Consider the following 16,190-nt stretch of genomic DNA (forward strand, 5'->3'; position numbering starts at 1 on the left):
TAGGTAGGACTGGGAATGTAATTAATACCACTGAATTGTACACTTACAAATGGCTAAAATGGTAAGTACTATGGTATATTTTACCACACATACACAAAAAATAAAGAGGTGAGGGAGGGACGTGAAAGGGTTGAAATTTTATAAGAAATGACCTTTACGTAAAGCCCTAAAGGAGATGGAAGGTCGTGTGGCCATGTGCAGGAAGGGGGTGCGGGCAGAGGGAGTCGTAGTAAGGGCAATAGGCCTGAGGTGGGAGCCTGAGAGACACATTCCAGAACGGGGCGGAGGGGCCGCCGGTGTGGCTGAAGTTGAATGAGCCAGGGGGAGAGGGGAAGGAGGGGAGATCAGAGAGGGCTCGGGCCACTATAGTTTGGTTTCTTCTGGGAAGGGGAGCCACAGGAAGGTTTTGAGCAGATGGATGTACGTGATCCGACCTGAATTTTAACAGGATGCAGTCGAACAAAACATCCCCGGGCACTGCACCGGCCAGCCAGCGGCCAGTTCGCGACCTCCAGGGAGTCTCTCCGAGAAAAGGCCTAGAGCTTCCCAGGTGGCGCTTCCCCTAGCAGCCTTCGGGGGGCAGAAGAGCCGCGCTGAACGCCCCGCGTTCCGGAGCCTCGACACACCCCGCCCCCGGGCGCAGGTGGCCCAGGCCCTGGCGATCCTTAAGCGGAAACCTATCCCTACTTCCGCGCCTCCACTCGGGCCCTTTAAGAGCCAGAGTGTCCAGAGCGAGGGATGCCCGGGGACTGAACCGCGACTCGGAGGGGGGGGTGGGCAGGGGGAGGCGGGGAGGACTTCCGAAAGAGAATTCCAACTTTTCCTGGACCGGATTCCCCTCGGGCGTCCCGAAGAGGGCAGACCTCCCTTTCCAGAAACTTCAGTCGGTTCTTTAAGTCATCTAAGTGGAAGACACAAGAGGCCCGTAGCGCCCCGGTGCCCCCTGGACCGGAGCCTCTCCCTGCCCAAAGCTCCACGCTTAGCCTCGTCCCTCCCCGCAGAATGTACCTAGGCGGGTCCATCGCCAGCCGGGGAGAGGGGTGTGGGCAGAGCGGGGACAGGTGCAGGGAGGGACCCGCCCGGGAGGGACCCGCCCCCCTCAACAGGTGAATCACTCCAGTCGGGCCTCGGTTCCCGTGAGTTACACTCTGCTCGGCTCCGCCCGGGGAAGGAGAGGGCGGGACAGGATCCCCAGTCTGCAGGCGCCCTCCCGGCGGACTGGTCACTTGGTTCCGACCCTCGGGGCTGGAGCGCACCTGGGTCAGCCCACTTCCGGGGAGGGAGGTGGAGGAGCCCCTCCCCGCCGCCCACCCCCTGGCCCAGCCCTCTGTTCTCACCCAATGTACCTGGGCCGATCCATTCCCCAGAGGGCGCAGGGGGTGGAATGGCTCGGAGAGCCACAGTGGGTCAGGCAAGTTTCTCCCCGAAAGCTGGAAGCGTGCTCCTCTTCCACGTTATTTCCGCTCATTAAAGTCCTGGAACAGGGCAGCGTGGGCTTGGAATAGGGACAAGGAACGGAAGCGGGAAGGGGAGGAGCACGCACCCCTCCCAGCCTTGGTGCGCGCCGCGCCCCCTACCCTCTCGGTACCAAGTAGGGGACGCGCGGGCCGGACGCGCCCAGACGGCCGCGATGGCGCCAGTGGCCCGCGGGCTCCCCTGGGGGATGGGCCCCTGCCCGGCCTTTCGGGGCTGGGGCGCGGCCGTCTTCGTGTGGGTCTTTCTCAGAACCTTGTGCACAGGTACGGAGCGCCGGGCCTCTGGTGCGGCGGAACCGCGGGAGGGCACTATAGATGGGGCATGGATGGAGTTCTACATCGCCGAACAGGCTGCAGAGCTGGGGGAGGGGGAGAGCCGAGACTAGGATCTCCTGATCCCCAGGGTCTCGGGAAATCCCTTGGGTGCCAGAGTGAGGGGAAGTCCCCATTGGAGTCAGGGAGCGCTCCCCCGGCCTTGTTCAGAGACCGCAGGAAGTGAAACTCCCCGAACCGCGAGCGCTGGAGCGGCAAGGAGAATGGGACCCTTTGTGGTGTAGGGGTGAAGGACCACCCGATCACTGGGAAAGGCCGGGATGGGGACTTGGGCGGACCCCGAGATTTCTAAGTCTTGGGGTAACGGGGAGCGGGCACTCGAGGGACTGGATCAGACGCTTTCTGGAGAGAGAATTCAAGAAACCGTGCCCAGGCCTCGGGTGGGTGTAGGACCGGGGACTCCCCAGCCCCCAGTCCCACTCATGTCCCGCAGTATCTGCTTAAGGGTCTGGTGGGATGGACGTATGGACTTGGTGTGAAATCATCTTCTGGGGGCAAGCTTTCACCTGGATCGGGTGTTTGTTTGGGGCGGGGTGTGGAGGGGACTTTCTCTCTCCCCAAGCACTTTTGGGGTGTTCCTTTGAGATGGCTTTGGGTAGGGTGAGGTGGGACGCTGATGGAGACACTGGGGGGGGCTTTACCTACTCCATAGCAAAATAGTTGAGTGAAAGAACTCCAAAATTCCACGCCCCCCACCCCCACCCCATCCACAAAGCCCGGTGTTACTTGGAACCTGTAGTGGTGCTTTTTGCGGTAGGACCTTGAGTGTGGTGACTTTATGGTGGCCATTTGTGCTTTCCTGTACGGGCCACAGAGAGGGGTCCTTTCCTTGAGAGAATGGCTAAGGGAAGAGGGAGCTGGGGTCAGAGGCCACACTCTGGGAAGAGGGATGGACGGGATGTTCCAAGAAATCTGGCTGTGTGACCTTGTACTTGCCACTTTGGCCCCATGGGTCTAGAAAATGGGCACGATTATCGGAGCTTACCTCTCCCGTCCTGGGATTAAGAAACAATGTGTGCTAGGCACTCTGCAAAGCCATTACACTTGTAAATGTCAAGCGGGTGACAAGTGATGTTGCTCATTCCTGCAGCAGTACTTCCCCGAGCTCGCTCTCTCTGCTAACTCTCCTCTCGCCCTCAGCCCCGGCCAGCGCCATCCAGGTGACGGTGTCAGACCCCTACCACGTGGTGATCCTATTCCAGCCCGTGACCCTGCCCTGCACCTACCAATTGACCACGACCCCTACGGCACCCATCGTCATCTGGAAGTACAAGTCTTTCTGCCGGGACCGCATCGCCGATGCCTTCTCCCCGACCAGTGCTGACAACCAGCTCAATGCCCAGCTAGCAGCGGGTAACCCAGGCTACAACCCCTATGTGGAGTGCCAGGACAGCATGCGCACTGTCAGGGTCGTGGCCACCAAGCAGGGCAATGCCGTGACCCTGGGAGACTACTACCAGGGCCGAAGGATCACCATCACAGGAAGTATGTTGGGCGGGGCAGGGGGCGGGGCGGGGCGGGGCTTGCTGGGGTGGTGATGCCGGCTCCCTCTGCCCAGCCTGGTGTCCCCACCTGGCAGCTCTTGAGCAGCAGTGCCTGAAACGATTGATGAAGGGATCGATCCTTCCATCCGTCCATCCGTTCATCCATGTATGCTTTATTTAACAACAAAGGTTAATTGAGCACCTAAGATACGCAGGCGCTCTTTGAAGCTGGAAATAGAGCAGTAAACACATTCATCAAATCCCTTCCCTCCTGGAGCTTGCATTCCAGGGAGGGAGGCGAACAAGATAACACATGCTGGCAAGTGCTTGGAACATAAAATTGGGTAAGAAGAGAAGCAGGGGTTCTTTTTTTTTTTTTTAAGATTTTATTTATTTATTTGACAGAGAGGCAGTGAGAGAGGGAACACAAGCAGGGGGGGTGGGAGAGGGAGAAGCAGGCTTCCCACGGAGCAGGGAGCCCGATGCGGGGCTCGATCTCAGGACCCCAGGATCATGACCTGAGCCGAAGGCAGACGCCTAATGACTGAGCCACCCAGGCGCCCCAGGGGTTCTATAATAATACGAATACCAACAACAATAAGTAAAATATATGTAAGTAACAACTTATAAAGGGCCTCTTATGTGCCAGGCTCTTATCCAGGTTTATATGGATTAACTCATTTAGCCCACACAGTAATCGTGTGAGGAGGTTCTATTGTCACTTTATAGAGGCCCAGAGAGGTAAAGCAACTTGCGCAGGGTCACAAAGCTAGAAACAGAGCTGGGATTCTAAGTCGGCCACTTTGGGTCTCGTCTCCAAGCTTGTAACCCCTTTACTTACCTGGGGTGGTCAGCAAAGGGCTCGCCACGGGGGTAACTTGAGTAAACTGACCGGATGAGAGATTTTAATGGATAAAGCCTATGACTTGCCAGGCACCTTAAGCACACTCTCTCCCGTGGAGTCCTCACGACCACATTGTGCACTCACAGCATCTGGGGCACAGAGAGGTTAAGTGGCTGTCTAGGCACATACCTAGGAAGGGGCTGGAGCTGGGATTTGAACCCAGGCGGCCTTCAGAAGCCTTGTACTTAACCGTAAACCTGCCAGCTGATAAGATGTGCCTACTGGGACTAAGTTAGGGGGAGGTAGAGAGCCGTTCGTTCATTCTTTTTGGTATTTATCGAGCACCTCCTAAGCATCAGGCAGTGTTGTTGGTGCTGGGGACGTAAGTGGTGATCAAGACAGCCAAGGTCCCTGCCCTTGAGAAGGTGACATTCTAGTGAGACAGGTGGTAAACAGGCAGATAAAGAACAAGAGAATTTCAGGGAGTACTAAGTGCTACAAAGGAAGCCGGCTAGGACCAGGTGCTATATGGAATGACTCGGGGGTGCACACCGTAAAATCTTTTGCGAATGTGATTTTAGAAGGACCAGACCCTAGAGAATCTTGAGGAAGGTGATGGGCTGCTGTGGGTGAGGGATGAACACTCAACCCACTTAATGGATTTAGCCTTTCACTGTCTTAAACAGGGATTAGAGTTTTTTGTTTTTTTTTTTAAAGATTTTATTTATTTATTTGACAGAGAGAGACACAGCGAGAGAGGGAACACAAGCGGGGGAGTGGGAGAGGGAGAAGCAGGCTCCCCACAGAGCAGGGAGCCCGATGCGGGACTCGATCCCAGGACCCTGGGATCATGACCTGAGCCGAAGGCAGTCGCTTAACCAACTGAGCCACCCAGGCGCCCCCAGGGATTAGAGTTTTAATCTTGGGCATGGGGACAGCGTGGGGAAGGAGCGTCCCTTTGCAGACCCCAAGAGACCAGGCAGGCACACTCAGTCTGTCTAGGGACCCAGCCTTTCAGTCGTATTTGGGGGAGGGACCGGACCTGCTTGCCCTGAATTTTCCTGAGCAGCTCGGCCCGAAGCATCCTGCTTTTCTGGCGGTGGGAGAGCTTCTTGGGGGTTCAACCTGTTCAGGCCCCTCCCCCATTACCCCGTGTCCTCTCGGGCCTGGACCAGGCATGGCGGCCCAGCAGCCCGCTCAGGACAACCCAAAAAACTGAGGGTGCCCTTGAAGGCTGGCTGAAATCATGCTTCCTCTGCTGAGTCTAAAATCCCAGAGTGACCCTCAGGCTCTCCTGGGGGTAGACTCTTCGTGTCCAGAGGCCCCCTGGCTTTGGGTGTTTCAAGCTGCCTTGACGTGCTGTTGTGTTTGATACAGGCCATAATTTGTAAATATCCATTGTGTGTATGTCCTCTCAGGAAGCCCGGGAGCTGCAGGAGCTTCCTCCATTTCAGCTTTGAGGATGGAGAAAAGTGGACCTCCTTCTGGTGCTCTTGGGATCACCAGCTGTCTAGGTTTTAACCGAAAGTTGTCCTAGGCAAACTATAATGGTGCGCACCCTTGGGGTCCGGCAGCCCGGGGTGGCTCCCTCTACCCCTCCATCCATCTCTGCTCTGGCTGATGGGGAGCACCGGGATAGGAGCCTTGTTTCTACCTCGCCAGGCTGCTTGGGGCTCCTGAGACCCCTGAAAGGAGAGCTGCCTCTGCTCTATGTGGATAAGGAAGCAGAGGCCCAGGGGTATGGAGAAGGCCCGGCTTCTGTTCTCAGCGGAAGACCCAGCATCTTCTGGTACCTGAAACAATGAGGGCAATGCCCAGCCCAGCTGGTGTCAGGACCAGACACAGACCAGGAACAGGGTGTGCCTTGCAGGAAGGAGGTGGGCCCAAGCCTTAGAATTGATCAAAAGAAGCTGGAAGGCCATATTTTTTTGTGGGTTTTGAAAACATTATGCAGGCCAAACAAAACACATTGAGGCCAGGATCCGGCCCCCTGGAGCCCAGATTTCAACTCCCAGCCTGTGAACTTTTGCAGGGGCAGGGGGTTCCCGTCCAGCTCCTCAGCATTGTGCAGGGACCTGCCCCTGAGCTCTGACTGGGGAGAGATATGGTTGGAGTCTGATTTAAGGATATAGGCGGAAAATCGATGGGCCGACGGGGTGTTACAGAGAATCAGGAAGATTAGGGAGCATGTAGTTCAGCGTTGTATAAGGATTCGATGAAAGCACAGAGAGAGCTCAATACTCTGTGGCTAGATGCATGACCGCGGAGGGGAGTCATGTCCTCCACCCTTTTCACGGCTCCTCAGGTTACCTTACATGAAAGCCTTACCCCGGTCCCCCCTGAAATTTGCACAACTCCCGCCTCCACTTTGGTACTTTCCCTGATTGGTTTTCTCCATACTGCTTATCACCATCTGATACGTGATCTATTTACAGTTTTTATTTGTCTTTCCCGGTTAGGATCTGAGCTCCATATAGGAGCAGGGATTTATGTCTGCTCGCTGTCGCAGTGCTTCTTAAATGTGTCAGTTGGAGGGCTGTTGGGCTCTTTTTTTTTTTTTTTTCACTCTTAAATTCTTCCAAGAACCTTGTTTTTATAACTAGCAAGCTGAGAGAAGTTTAAAAAATACTCAAGATGAGGGCGCCTGGGTGGCTCAGTTGGTTGGGCAGCTGCCTTCGGCTCGGGTCATGATCCTGGAGTCCCGGGATCGAGTCCCACATCGGGCTCCCTGCTCGGCTGGGGATCTGCTTCTCCCTCTGACCCTCTTCCCTCTCGTGCTCTCTGTCTCTCATTCTCTCTCTCTCAAGTAAATAAATAAAATCTTTAAAAAAAAAATACTCAAGATGACAATAACAAACTCATTAGCGGTTAACATAAATAACATGCTTTTTATGAAAAATGACCATATTTTCCAAAACAGCAAAAAACCTTAATGAGAAGTGTGGCATTGCTTTAGCTTTATATTTTTGCACGTCTCCTTCAAGTCTGCCTCAATAGAAGAAGCTGGATTCTCAAAGCTGCTTCTGCATTCAATTTATTGTGACTGTACATGTCCTCCTCTGGAGGACTTCAGGGCACACTCATGAGAGTTTCCGTGAAAAAGGCAAATAACATCTTAGTAATATTATGATAATAACTTTGACCTCAAGGCTGCCCTGAAAAGATCTGGCGGAACCCCGGGGTCCATAGATCAGACTTCGAGAACATTCGTTCTTTAGTACACCAGGTGCCTCAGATACTGCCGGGAACATAGGGTGCATTCGGGAATTACATGTTGAATATTGAAATAGTGTATCAGGTGCCAATTTGAATATAGCCATGTGTCCAGAATGCTGGAATAGATGACAAGAGCTAAGGAAGGGGAGCATGAAGAGGGAGGGGGTTCATTTCCAGGTCCTGGCCAAGGCCCCCGTGTCAAGCACTGGGGACTTGGCAGTGGCCGAGACAGGCCAGATTCTGCTTGCGTGGAGCCCACATTCTCCTGGGCATGGGGTCATGCACGGTCAGCCCCTCAGCTGGCTGGCACAGTCCAGCAGTCAGGTGGGGGTTATGCTTGCAGGATGGAACCCGCCCTGTGAGCATCTGGGAGCCCAGTGCCAGCCAGAGGGAGTAGCAGGAGCCCTGGCAGGTATAGGCCCAGCATCTTGGGGGACGGCGAGGAGACCAATATGTCTGGAGTCTGGTGAGCGAAGGAGAACCGCAGGGTTGAGGCTGATGTGGTAACCAGTAGCCAGATCTTGCCAAGGACCTTACAGGCTGGGGTTAGGTGCTTGTAATGGTGTAGGAAGACATCGGCAGGAGGGTTTTTCTTTTTTCTTTTCTTTCTTTCTTTTTTTTTTTTTTAGGAAGAGAGTGGGAGTGTGGGGCAGGGGCAGAGGGAGGGAGAGAGAGAATCTCCAGCAGACTCCCTGCTGAGCGCGCAGCCTGCCATGGGGCTCGATCTCATGACCCTGAGATCACAACCTGAGCCGAAGTCAGGAGCCCCAGGAGGGTTTTTCTGTAGACGTGGGGTCTTCTGAAGAAGGAAGAAGGCTTCCGTTCTTTCATTCCCTCCGCAATGGACTGGTGCTCTGGTGGGTGCTGGGTGGTGCAGCCTGGGGCGTGCACAGTCACCCCCGTCCAAGCCGCCATGGAGAAGGGCAGTGGGCACGTGGGGCAGGGAGGTAGGCAGGTCGGCGAGAGCCGCAGGGGAGCTCCGGGGGTGCTCACCTCGCCCGTTCGGGTCTGCCATCCTCCACGAGTCACCCGTGGTCCCACCCTGTCCCACGGGAGTGAATGGCCGAAGGGATTTAACTAATTAGGGCCTGAGGAGCAGAGAGGAAACCGGATGTGCTGAAAGACTTTCATTACTGCCTAATTGACAGGCTCCTTGCCCGCCTGAGCGTCCCAAGCCCTGGGCCTGACCTGGAATGTGGGGCTGACGACTCAGGAACTGGGGGTGGCCCCCCGGCTCTGTCTCCCAGCCACTCCTTCTCATGCCTGGGCGGCACCTGATTCTTGGAATCTGGCCTGTTTATCTCGGCCTCGCCACCCAGGCCCCTTGCCCCTGAGGCTACACCAGGCTCTGGGTGGTTCATGTCGGGGAGTTACTTTGCTGTGAGGAGGGGTACCAGGATGGCTGTAGGTCTGCAGCCCAGGCTCCAGAGTCGGCCCATCCGGTTCCAGCACTGATGTGACAGGGCAGAGTGGGTAATCTTGCCAGGCCTCGTTTCTCACCTACGAGACAGGAAAGGTAACAGGACCCACCTCACAGACTTGTTGAAATACCCCGTGTTAAGTAAGTGTTTACAACAGACCCTAAACAGTAGCACACACTCAGTATGAATTATCTAACGTTCCCTTGGTCCGTCTGCAGCCCTGCGCTCCTGACGTGCGCGTGGGGAGGCTCCGGTCCCCTCCCCCGACGTGTCCTCATCCCTCTCCTGTTGCAGATGCTGACCTGACCTTTGAGCAGACGGGTTGGGGGGACAGTGGCGTGTATTACTGCTCCGTGGTCTCGGCCCAGGACCTCCAGGGGAACAACGAGGCCTATGCAGAGCTCATCGTCCTGGGTGAGTGGGTTGGGCCCTGAGGGCCTGGGAAGGGGTCGGGAACCGGGATCAGGGCCTCTTCTTCAGTTGCTTCTGTGTATCTGCCCTCTGCCCTTCAGCTCACTCTCCGGACTCTGTCGCTGCTTCATTCTCTTCTCATGGCACTGCCAGTCACTGGGGCTTCTCTCTGCCCTGCACCCCAGGCAGGGGCCCCTCCCCCCAACATTTCAAATAAGCCAGAGCCAAACTGGAGAGTGGAGAGAACTGGGGACTCTACCTCTTCCCGGTCTCCTTTTTTTTTTAAATCCCCAAACTTTCAGAGTTAATTGGCAGGGAGTGAGGAGGGAAGATGGTGTGTCTCACTGGGGGGAGACCGGACCCAGCTCTTGCCACCGTCCGCAGGGCCGCCGCTCACCCCGCGACCCTGGCCAAAGCTCAGGAACCTCACCCTCCGCCCCGTAGGGAGGGCGCTGTGTGGCTGAAGCAGTGAGGCCGCCGCCCCATGCTCAAGGCCAGGGTCGGGTCATCCATCGGCAGCCCCCGTCTGGCCGCGAGGCCCCCCTGCCATGTGGGGAAGGGACGCTGCCATTAGCCGCATGCCCCGTTCTTAGCCAGCACATTCGGGCTCAGGAGGCGCTGCCGGGCTGAACGTTGCCATCATCACCTGCATGATGCAAGGAAACGCATGTGTGAATGAGCACACATGACGGGGGCGTGCCCCAGGGTGTTCCGATCACAACAGAGTTCGCGAGTGGGTGACAGAACGCACGCAGCAGGGACCCGGAGAACTCCGGGTGTCTGTGGGCCAAACGCACAGCCTGCATCAGCATTTCTCAAAACGCAGCGTCAGGACCTGCTTAGCACTGTAAAAAAAAGCCCTAGAGGACCTCAAAGAGTTTGTGTGTAAGTTTTTGTGGATGATGATCGTTGTTTAACGGGACAGATTGAGAGCAGGAAATTTTTAAAGCGCAAGGCACGTGAGCACGCCATCCACTGTCACCAGGGCGATGAGGCCACCACTCCTCACAGAGCCTCTGGGACACCTGTGGGAGAACACCTGCCCGCGAAAAAGGCAGACGAGACTTGGTGCTATTCCGAAAGCGGTCTTGGCCTCATGGGCAGGACCACGCTTTGGGAGCCCCTGCTTTGCATGTTAGAACCTACTCGTGGAGGCAGGTGGCGCAGAGCTCTGCAGGCTTAGAGCCGGGTGTGTGGGTGCCCCCGCGATCCGACACTCGTGGGGCACAGAGAACCGGCGGCACTTAAGGGGAGTGGGCCTCGGGGTTTGTACAGGGGACAGAATGCGTGCAATGAGCTGGAACTCAGGGCCGTTCTGTGATTTTTATGGGCTGTGGGCACTTCTGCCCTCATGGGCCTCTTCCTTCGTATTAAAAAATAAGACGTTTTGTGATTGCCTTGCTGTAAAGACGATTCATTATTATAGATTGGGTGTTACTATTTTTTTTCTTCAGATTTTAAAATAAAATGAAAACATCTAGGGCACTGTGCCTACCTTGCCTGATGGAACAGGACTATCCATCTCGCCAGGAGATGGAACCCTTGGGGGTGATAGGACCCGTGTATGTGGAGCAGATGGGGGACCCACACTTGAGGCTGAACCTTCAGAACCCACAGGACGTGTTCTGGAACACCTTGGGGCAACAGAATTCCCCATGGCATGAGAGTGGGTGAATTATGGGGTGGAAGCCTTCTGGAAAACACTCACATGGTCTGGGGTGGGGGGTTGCAGGAGCCATGTGCTAGGACCCTCGTAGACCACCAGCCCCTCTGCTGCAGAACATACCTTCACCCTGAAGAGCCTAGAGCGTGGCTTCAGGGTTGGGGCGGGCTGGGCTGGCCCCTGCCAGCGTAATCTGTCTCTCTTTTGTCCCTCCAGGCAGGACCTCGGGGGTGGCAGAGCTCTTACCTGGTTTTCAGGCGGGGCCCATGGAAGGTACGGGGTGGACCCCCACTAACACCACCTGACTCCAACTCCGTGGTGTCTAGTGACCTGGCTCTGGGGTTTGGGGTGGGCCGGGCTGGCTGAGGAGGGGTCTGGGGTGTAGGCAGGGGGCTCTTGTTGACTGGTGCCTGCAGGGATCTTCTAGAGGGTGGCATCCGGGCAGCTGGCTCTCTGTCCCTCCTCTGCAGCTACGTCCTGTTCTTGCTCCGGCCAGGTCACCTCTGGTTTTCTGCTTTGCCAGAGGAGCCCACTGCAAGTTCCCTGAATTCGGGGCTGGCCTGGGTGGTAGAGGGTGAGTGCCCCTCTGCTGCTGAGGCCCCTGCATGTGGCTGGGGAATCCAGCAGGGGTCGCAGCTTCCCCAGGAAGCTTCACGAATAGCCTCGCCTTCCCCCTGACTCTGCATCGCCCCCACTGTGCCTGTGTCCCCGTGTCCCCCCCAGGCCTCCTGCTCACGACCTGTTCTCTCTCTCTGCAGACTGGCTGTTTGTGGTCGTGGTCTGCTTGGCTGCCTTCCTCGTCTTCCTCCTCCTGGGCATCTGCTGGTGTCAGTGCTGTCCCCACACCTGCTGCTGTTATGTCCGGTGCCCCTGCTGCCCGGACAGGTGCTGTTGCCCGGAAGCGCGTAAGTGCCCCTCATGTGCCCACCCCTGCACGCCGCCCTCCTGGCTTGCAGGGTGGGAGGCGGCTGTCCGCTGGCTTCCCAGGACAGTGCTGTGGCCTGGAGGGCGGGAGGTGAGCAGTCTGGGAGAAGGTGGGCCAAGGAGGCTCTGCTGTTTGAGATGACCGTTTACATACACTTCCAACTTTGCATTCATTTTAAACTTTCACTTAGAGTTGTTTTGAAAGCATCATTTATGCGCATGGTAAAAAAAAATCGTCAGTACAAAACATCATTCACTGGGAAGTACAGCTTCCTTTTTTTTTTTTCAAAGATTTTATTTATTTGAGAGCAAGAGAGAACGAAAGAGAACGGGGGGGCAGGGTGGGATGGGCAGAGGGAGAGGGAGCAGAGGACTCCCTGCTGAGCAGGAACCCTGAGGCCAGGGGGACTGCAACCCAGGACCCTGAGATCATGACCTGAGCTGAAGGCAGGTGCTTAACCAACTGAGCCACCCAGGAGCCCCAGTAAAGCTCCCTTTAAAAATAAAATCTTAAATGAAAAAGGTAAGAAACCAAACAAGGTTTACAGCACTAATATAATTTACACAATTAAAAAAACCCACATCCACACAAGCACACTGGGTTTTATGCAGATACTATGTTTAAGGACATCTAGCACATCCCGAGTAGGTACCTGGGGGGCTGGGGGATGGGAGTGGGGCCAGAGATGAAGGGGGAAAGAGCAAACAAAACAGGGAAGGGGGAAGCAAAGGAGAAGGCGGGGTCTCCCTCTTGCCACCACCCCATTTCCCCTCCTCAGGGATGGCATTGTTGCCAGTTCCTTCCAGAGTGCCCGGGGATGGCCGCAGCTCTGCTCAGTCCAAGAGGCTTTCACAGTGAAATCACGGGCAGTCGTTGTTGGCTTAGGCAGGTGGAGGTTGGAGGCCTGGCTGGATGTGTTACCTGCTCGGAAGCCTAAGGAGTGACTTCCCCTTGTGTGGCCGGCACTTAGTGCAGGGCTCAGCCTACATAAAATGCTCCTCGCCCACTAGCTGCTGGCCATGTTGCTGTCAACACTGGTCATGACCCGGGGCCAGGAAGCACACTGGAGCCTTGCCAGGGCCACTGTGTGAACTCGGACAAGCAGTGCTCACTCTCTGAGCCGGTTTCCTTCTTTATAAGGTTCCCACGAGGTGTTGCGAGCATTAAGGGAAGACTGGGTGAAGCACCCAGCACAGGGCCGCTGCTCAGTCCTTACTGGCTGATTTTCCTGATCCTTGAACTCACCAGTGGACAACCTGGACCCTCAAAGTATTGCTGCCCTGAGACAAATTCACTGCTCTCTGGGGGCTGATGCTGGCCATCCTGTGTCTCTTGTCCTTTCTAGTTGAGGGCCTCAGCCTCAGGCAGTGGGTGTTAGTCCCAATCACAGGTGCAGGGGACCCCCCCCCCCAGGGGGCTGCAACCAAGTTTGCAGTTATTACCCCAATGATTAAGGCTGGGGCCAGGAAGGCCAGTGTCTGTCCCAAGGCCATGCTCCGCCCGTCCCGAGATGCTGATACCTCAAGCAGAGGACCCATTAACTCACTGCCGTGGGCTGCCAGCGTGCACCCTGTTACTCTTGCCAGGGCCACAACCCCGCCGAGGCGGCTGGAAATAGCAACTCGCACAGCGAGTTATAAAATGCCCACTCCGCCAAGCTACTGAGGGGCCTCTCCTGGGGCCGCTGAGCGCTGAGCCTCCTTCCAAACTGAAGCAGCGCAGGGAGCTTGCTGAGCCTCCCATTTCCCTGTCCCAATCCCAGGGAGGAAGCAACTTGCTCAGTCAGGCCAAGTGATTTCAAGCAAGCCACCTGAACCCTGCCTCTTGCTTGGGGAGGAAGGCAGCAGGAAGGATTTGCCCTTGAGCTGTCAAGCCTAGCACCAGGCGGGGGCTGGCTGGGGGTGGGTGTGGCCCTGGGGTTGGAAACACTAGAGGTACTTTGAGGAGTTACTTGGCTGCTTGGCCGAGGCAAGTGAACGCTGAAGCTCCCACACATTTGCCTCAGAATGATTCCCATTGCATCTGGGCCTGGAGAACCCAGCAGCCATGAGAGGGGAGTGGGCATGGGATTCCTCCCCCCGCCCCCCATGCTGGCTCAGCTGCCAAAGGGGAACTTTGAATCCCGCTAGAGGGTCTAGCACATGGGCCTTATCTAAAGGGGCATCTGCCCCCTGCTGCTCTGTAAGAACTCAGGCCCAGGCGGCTAGAGAGCTGGGATTTTCAGTAAAACCCCATCAAATGTGGGCAAACCATCATATAGTCAAACAAACGCATTGGCTAGCCAGATGAGGGCCATGGGCTGCCAGTGTGCACCCCCTCCCCAAAAACCTGTGTGAGGAAACCCAAAGGAGCTGTGGATTCAATGAAGCTGATGGCCTGAGTCTCAGGAACCCTGCAGAAACCAATCCAAGCGCCTAGAGAAGCCCCACAGCTCGGGGGTTGGGAAGAAGGTCCAGGCACATGTCCTTGCAGACCCTCCAACCCTGGAGGGCAGCATGGCTCCTGGCTGCCTTCTCATACCGTGTGTCCTCCCCAGTGTATGCCGCAGGTAAAGCGGCCACCTCAGGCGTCCCAAGCATCTACGCCCCCAGCACCTATGCTCACCTGTCCCCTGCGAAGACCCCGCCCCCACCAGCCATGATTCCCATGGGCCCCATCTACAATGGGTACCCTGGAGACTTCGACAAGAAGAGCTCAGGTGAGGCCTGGGGGAGCTGGGAGCAGCTGGGGCAGGGGTAGGCTGGGCATTTGGGCACTGAGGGGTCTGGGGCTGGAAGAAAGGGGACTGGAGGCTGGGCCTGGAGGGCTTTGTTCCAGGTGGGCGGCCACTGACAGTCGAATCTCCCTCAGTTGGCGGCCACAGCTCCCAGGTACCCCTGCTTCGTGACACAGACAGCAGTGTGACCTCTGGTGAGAACCAATTGTTACAAGGTTGGACATGTCTTTACGGGAGGGGGCGGAGTCAGCGTCTGTTCTCCTAAACTGATGGCCTCCATTTCCTGTCCTTAGAAGTCCGCAGTGGCTACAGGATCCAGGCCAGCCAGCAGGATGACTCCATGCGGGTCCTATACTACATGGAGAAAGAGCTGGCCAACTTTGACCCTTCTCGACCTGGTGCCCCCAATGGCCGTGTAGAGCGGGGTGAGTGGGATCCTTGCGGTTTGAGGGGTGCCTGAGTGGGGAGGGAGAAGCCCCAGGGATGCTTGCTGCAAATCCTGGACATAGTACTTCCCTACCATGGCCGCAGTGAGAAGTGTACAACACCCTCTGTGTCAACACTTAAAAGATGAGAAGTCTAGGGCCCCCTAGAAAGTGTATGAGCCAAGTGGGTGACTCTGCTGGGCCCTGGAGTTCCAGACCTCCCAGCAGTCAGTGACACCCCTCTTCTCTACAGCCATGAGTGAAGTTACCTCCCTCCACGAGGACGACTTGAGATCCCGGCCTTCCCGAGGTCCTGCCCTTACCCCAATCCGGGATGAGGAATGGGGTCGCCACTCCCCTCGAAGTCCCAGACGGTGGGAGCAAGAGCCCCCGGTAGAGCGGCCAGGGAGTGGCTGGGGGGCCGGGCGGCCCCGTGCGCGATCTGTGGATGCTCTGGATGACCTCACCCGGCCGAGCTCTGCTGAATCTGGGAGGAGGTCTCCCCCAAGTAGGGGGAGGAGAGGTCAAGCCTATAGACCGCCCAGAAGCCGAAGCCGAGATGACCTCTATGATCAAGATGACCCAAGGGAATTTCCACACTCCCGGGATTCCCACTACGATGATTTCAGATCTAGAGACCGCCCTCATGCTGACCCTAGGTCCCGCCACCACCGCTCCCGGGACCCTCGGGAGGATGGCTCCAGGTCTGGGGACCCCCAATATGATGGGCGGCTACTGGAAGAGGCCTTGAGGAAAAAGGGGCCAGCTGAGAGGAGGAGACCTTACAGGGAGGAAGAGGAGGAGGAGGCCTACTACCCTCCAGCGCCTCCCCCTTACTCTGAGACGGACTCCCAGGCCTCACGCGAGCGGAGGCTTAAGAAGGTGAGTGAACAGTCCTTCCAGGCTTTAAGACCCTTCCTGGACCCTCTCCTCCAGTCGTCCCCAGCTCACACCCTTTTTCTTTCTCCCTTGCAGAACTTGGCCCTGAGTCGGGAAAGTTTAATCGTCTGATCTCACTTTTTCTATATACCTTTTGTACTTTTTTTTTTTTAATTTGAGGGACTTATTGATGATCTTGCCCTTCTAAGTCTAATAAAACTTATGATCACAAAGCCTATGTCTAGAGGGAGGTGCTTCTTTTGCTGCGCGAGGTGGGTAGCCCGGGCAGCTGCTGTGTCTGTGGGTGCGTGCCTGCGAGTCTGCAGAAGGCCGCGCGTCCAGCTTTCTCCCAGGACTCGCATCCTGGGCTAGGAGGAAAGCACCGGCTCTGCCTTCCT

The 16,190-nt window shown here is 56.5% G+C and overlaps 1 protein-coding gene across 6 annotated transcripts; it reads left to right on the forward strand.

The window, feature by feature from the left end:
- Nucleotides 1-1,349: 1,349 nt before the first annotated feature.
- LSR (lipolysis stimulated lipoprotein receptor) lies at nucleotides 1,350-16,025 on the forward strand. Of its 6 annotated transcripts, XM_045891274.3 has the most exons (10): nucleotides 1,350-1,739; nucleotides 2,949-3,293; nucleotides 9,068-9,187; nucleotides 11,064-11,120; nucleotides 11,606-11,752; nucleotides 14,309-14,470; nucleotides 14,623-14,682; nucleotides 14,782-14,913; nucleotides 15,167-15,795; nucleotides 15,889-16,025. In XM_045891274.3, the coding sequence occupies exons 1-10, from the start codon at nucleotides 1,631-1,633 to the stop codon at nucleotides 15,922-15,924; spliced, it is 1,797 nt and encodes a 598-aa protein (XP_045747230.1). In that variant the 5' UTR covers nucleotides 1,350-1,630; the 3' UTR covers nucleotides 15,925-16,025. The 6 variants fall into 6 exon arrangements, with proteins under 6 accessions (XP_045747230.1, XP_054367332.1, XP_064437000.1 ...); XM_054511357.2 differs by having other exon boundaries at nucleotides 15,167-16,025; XM_064580930.1 differs by lacking the exon at nucleotides 14,623-14,682.
- The last annotated feature ends 165 nt before the right edge of the window (nucleotides 16,026-16,190 follow it).

This window comes from Mirounga angustirostris, unplaced genomic scaffold, assembly GCF_029215605.1.
Source record: "Mirounga angustirostris isolate CCGP_5_RB_7025 unplaced genomic scaffold, mMirAng1.0.hap1 SCAF_16, whole genome shotgun sequence".
In the NCBI taxonomy this organism is placed as follows: domain Eukaryota; kingdom Metazoa; phylum Chordata; class Mammalia; order Carnivora; family Phocidae; genus Mirounga; species Mirounga angustirostris.

Bases quoted from the DNA above. Each gene is read 5' to 3' on its own strand.
- LSR (XM_054511357.2), top strand. From the start codon at position 1,631: ATGGCGCCAGTGGCCCGCGGGCTCCCCTGGGGGATGGGCCCCTGCCCG. The intron at 3,294-9,067 runs GTATGTTGGGCG...CTCCTGTTGCAG, and splicing joins AAGGATCACCATCACAGGAA to ATGCTGACCTGACCTTTGAG. The intron at 14,471-14,622 runs GTGAGGCCTGGG...AATCTCCCTCAG, and splicing joins CTTCGACAAGAAGAGCTCAG to TTGGCGGCCACAGCTCCCAG.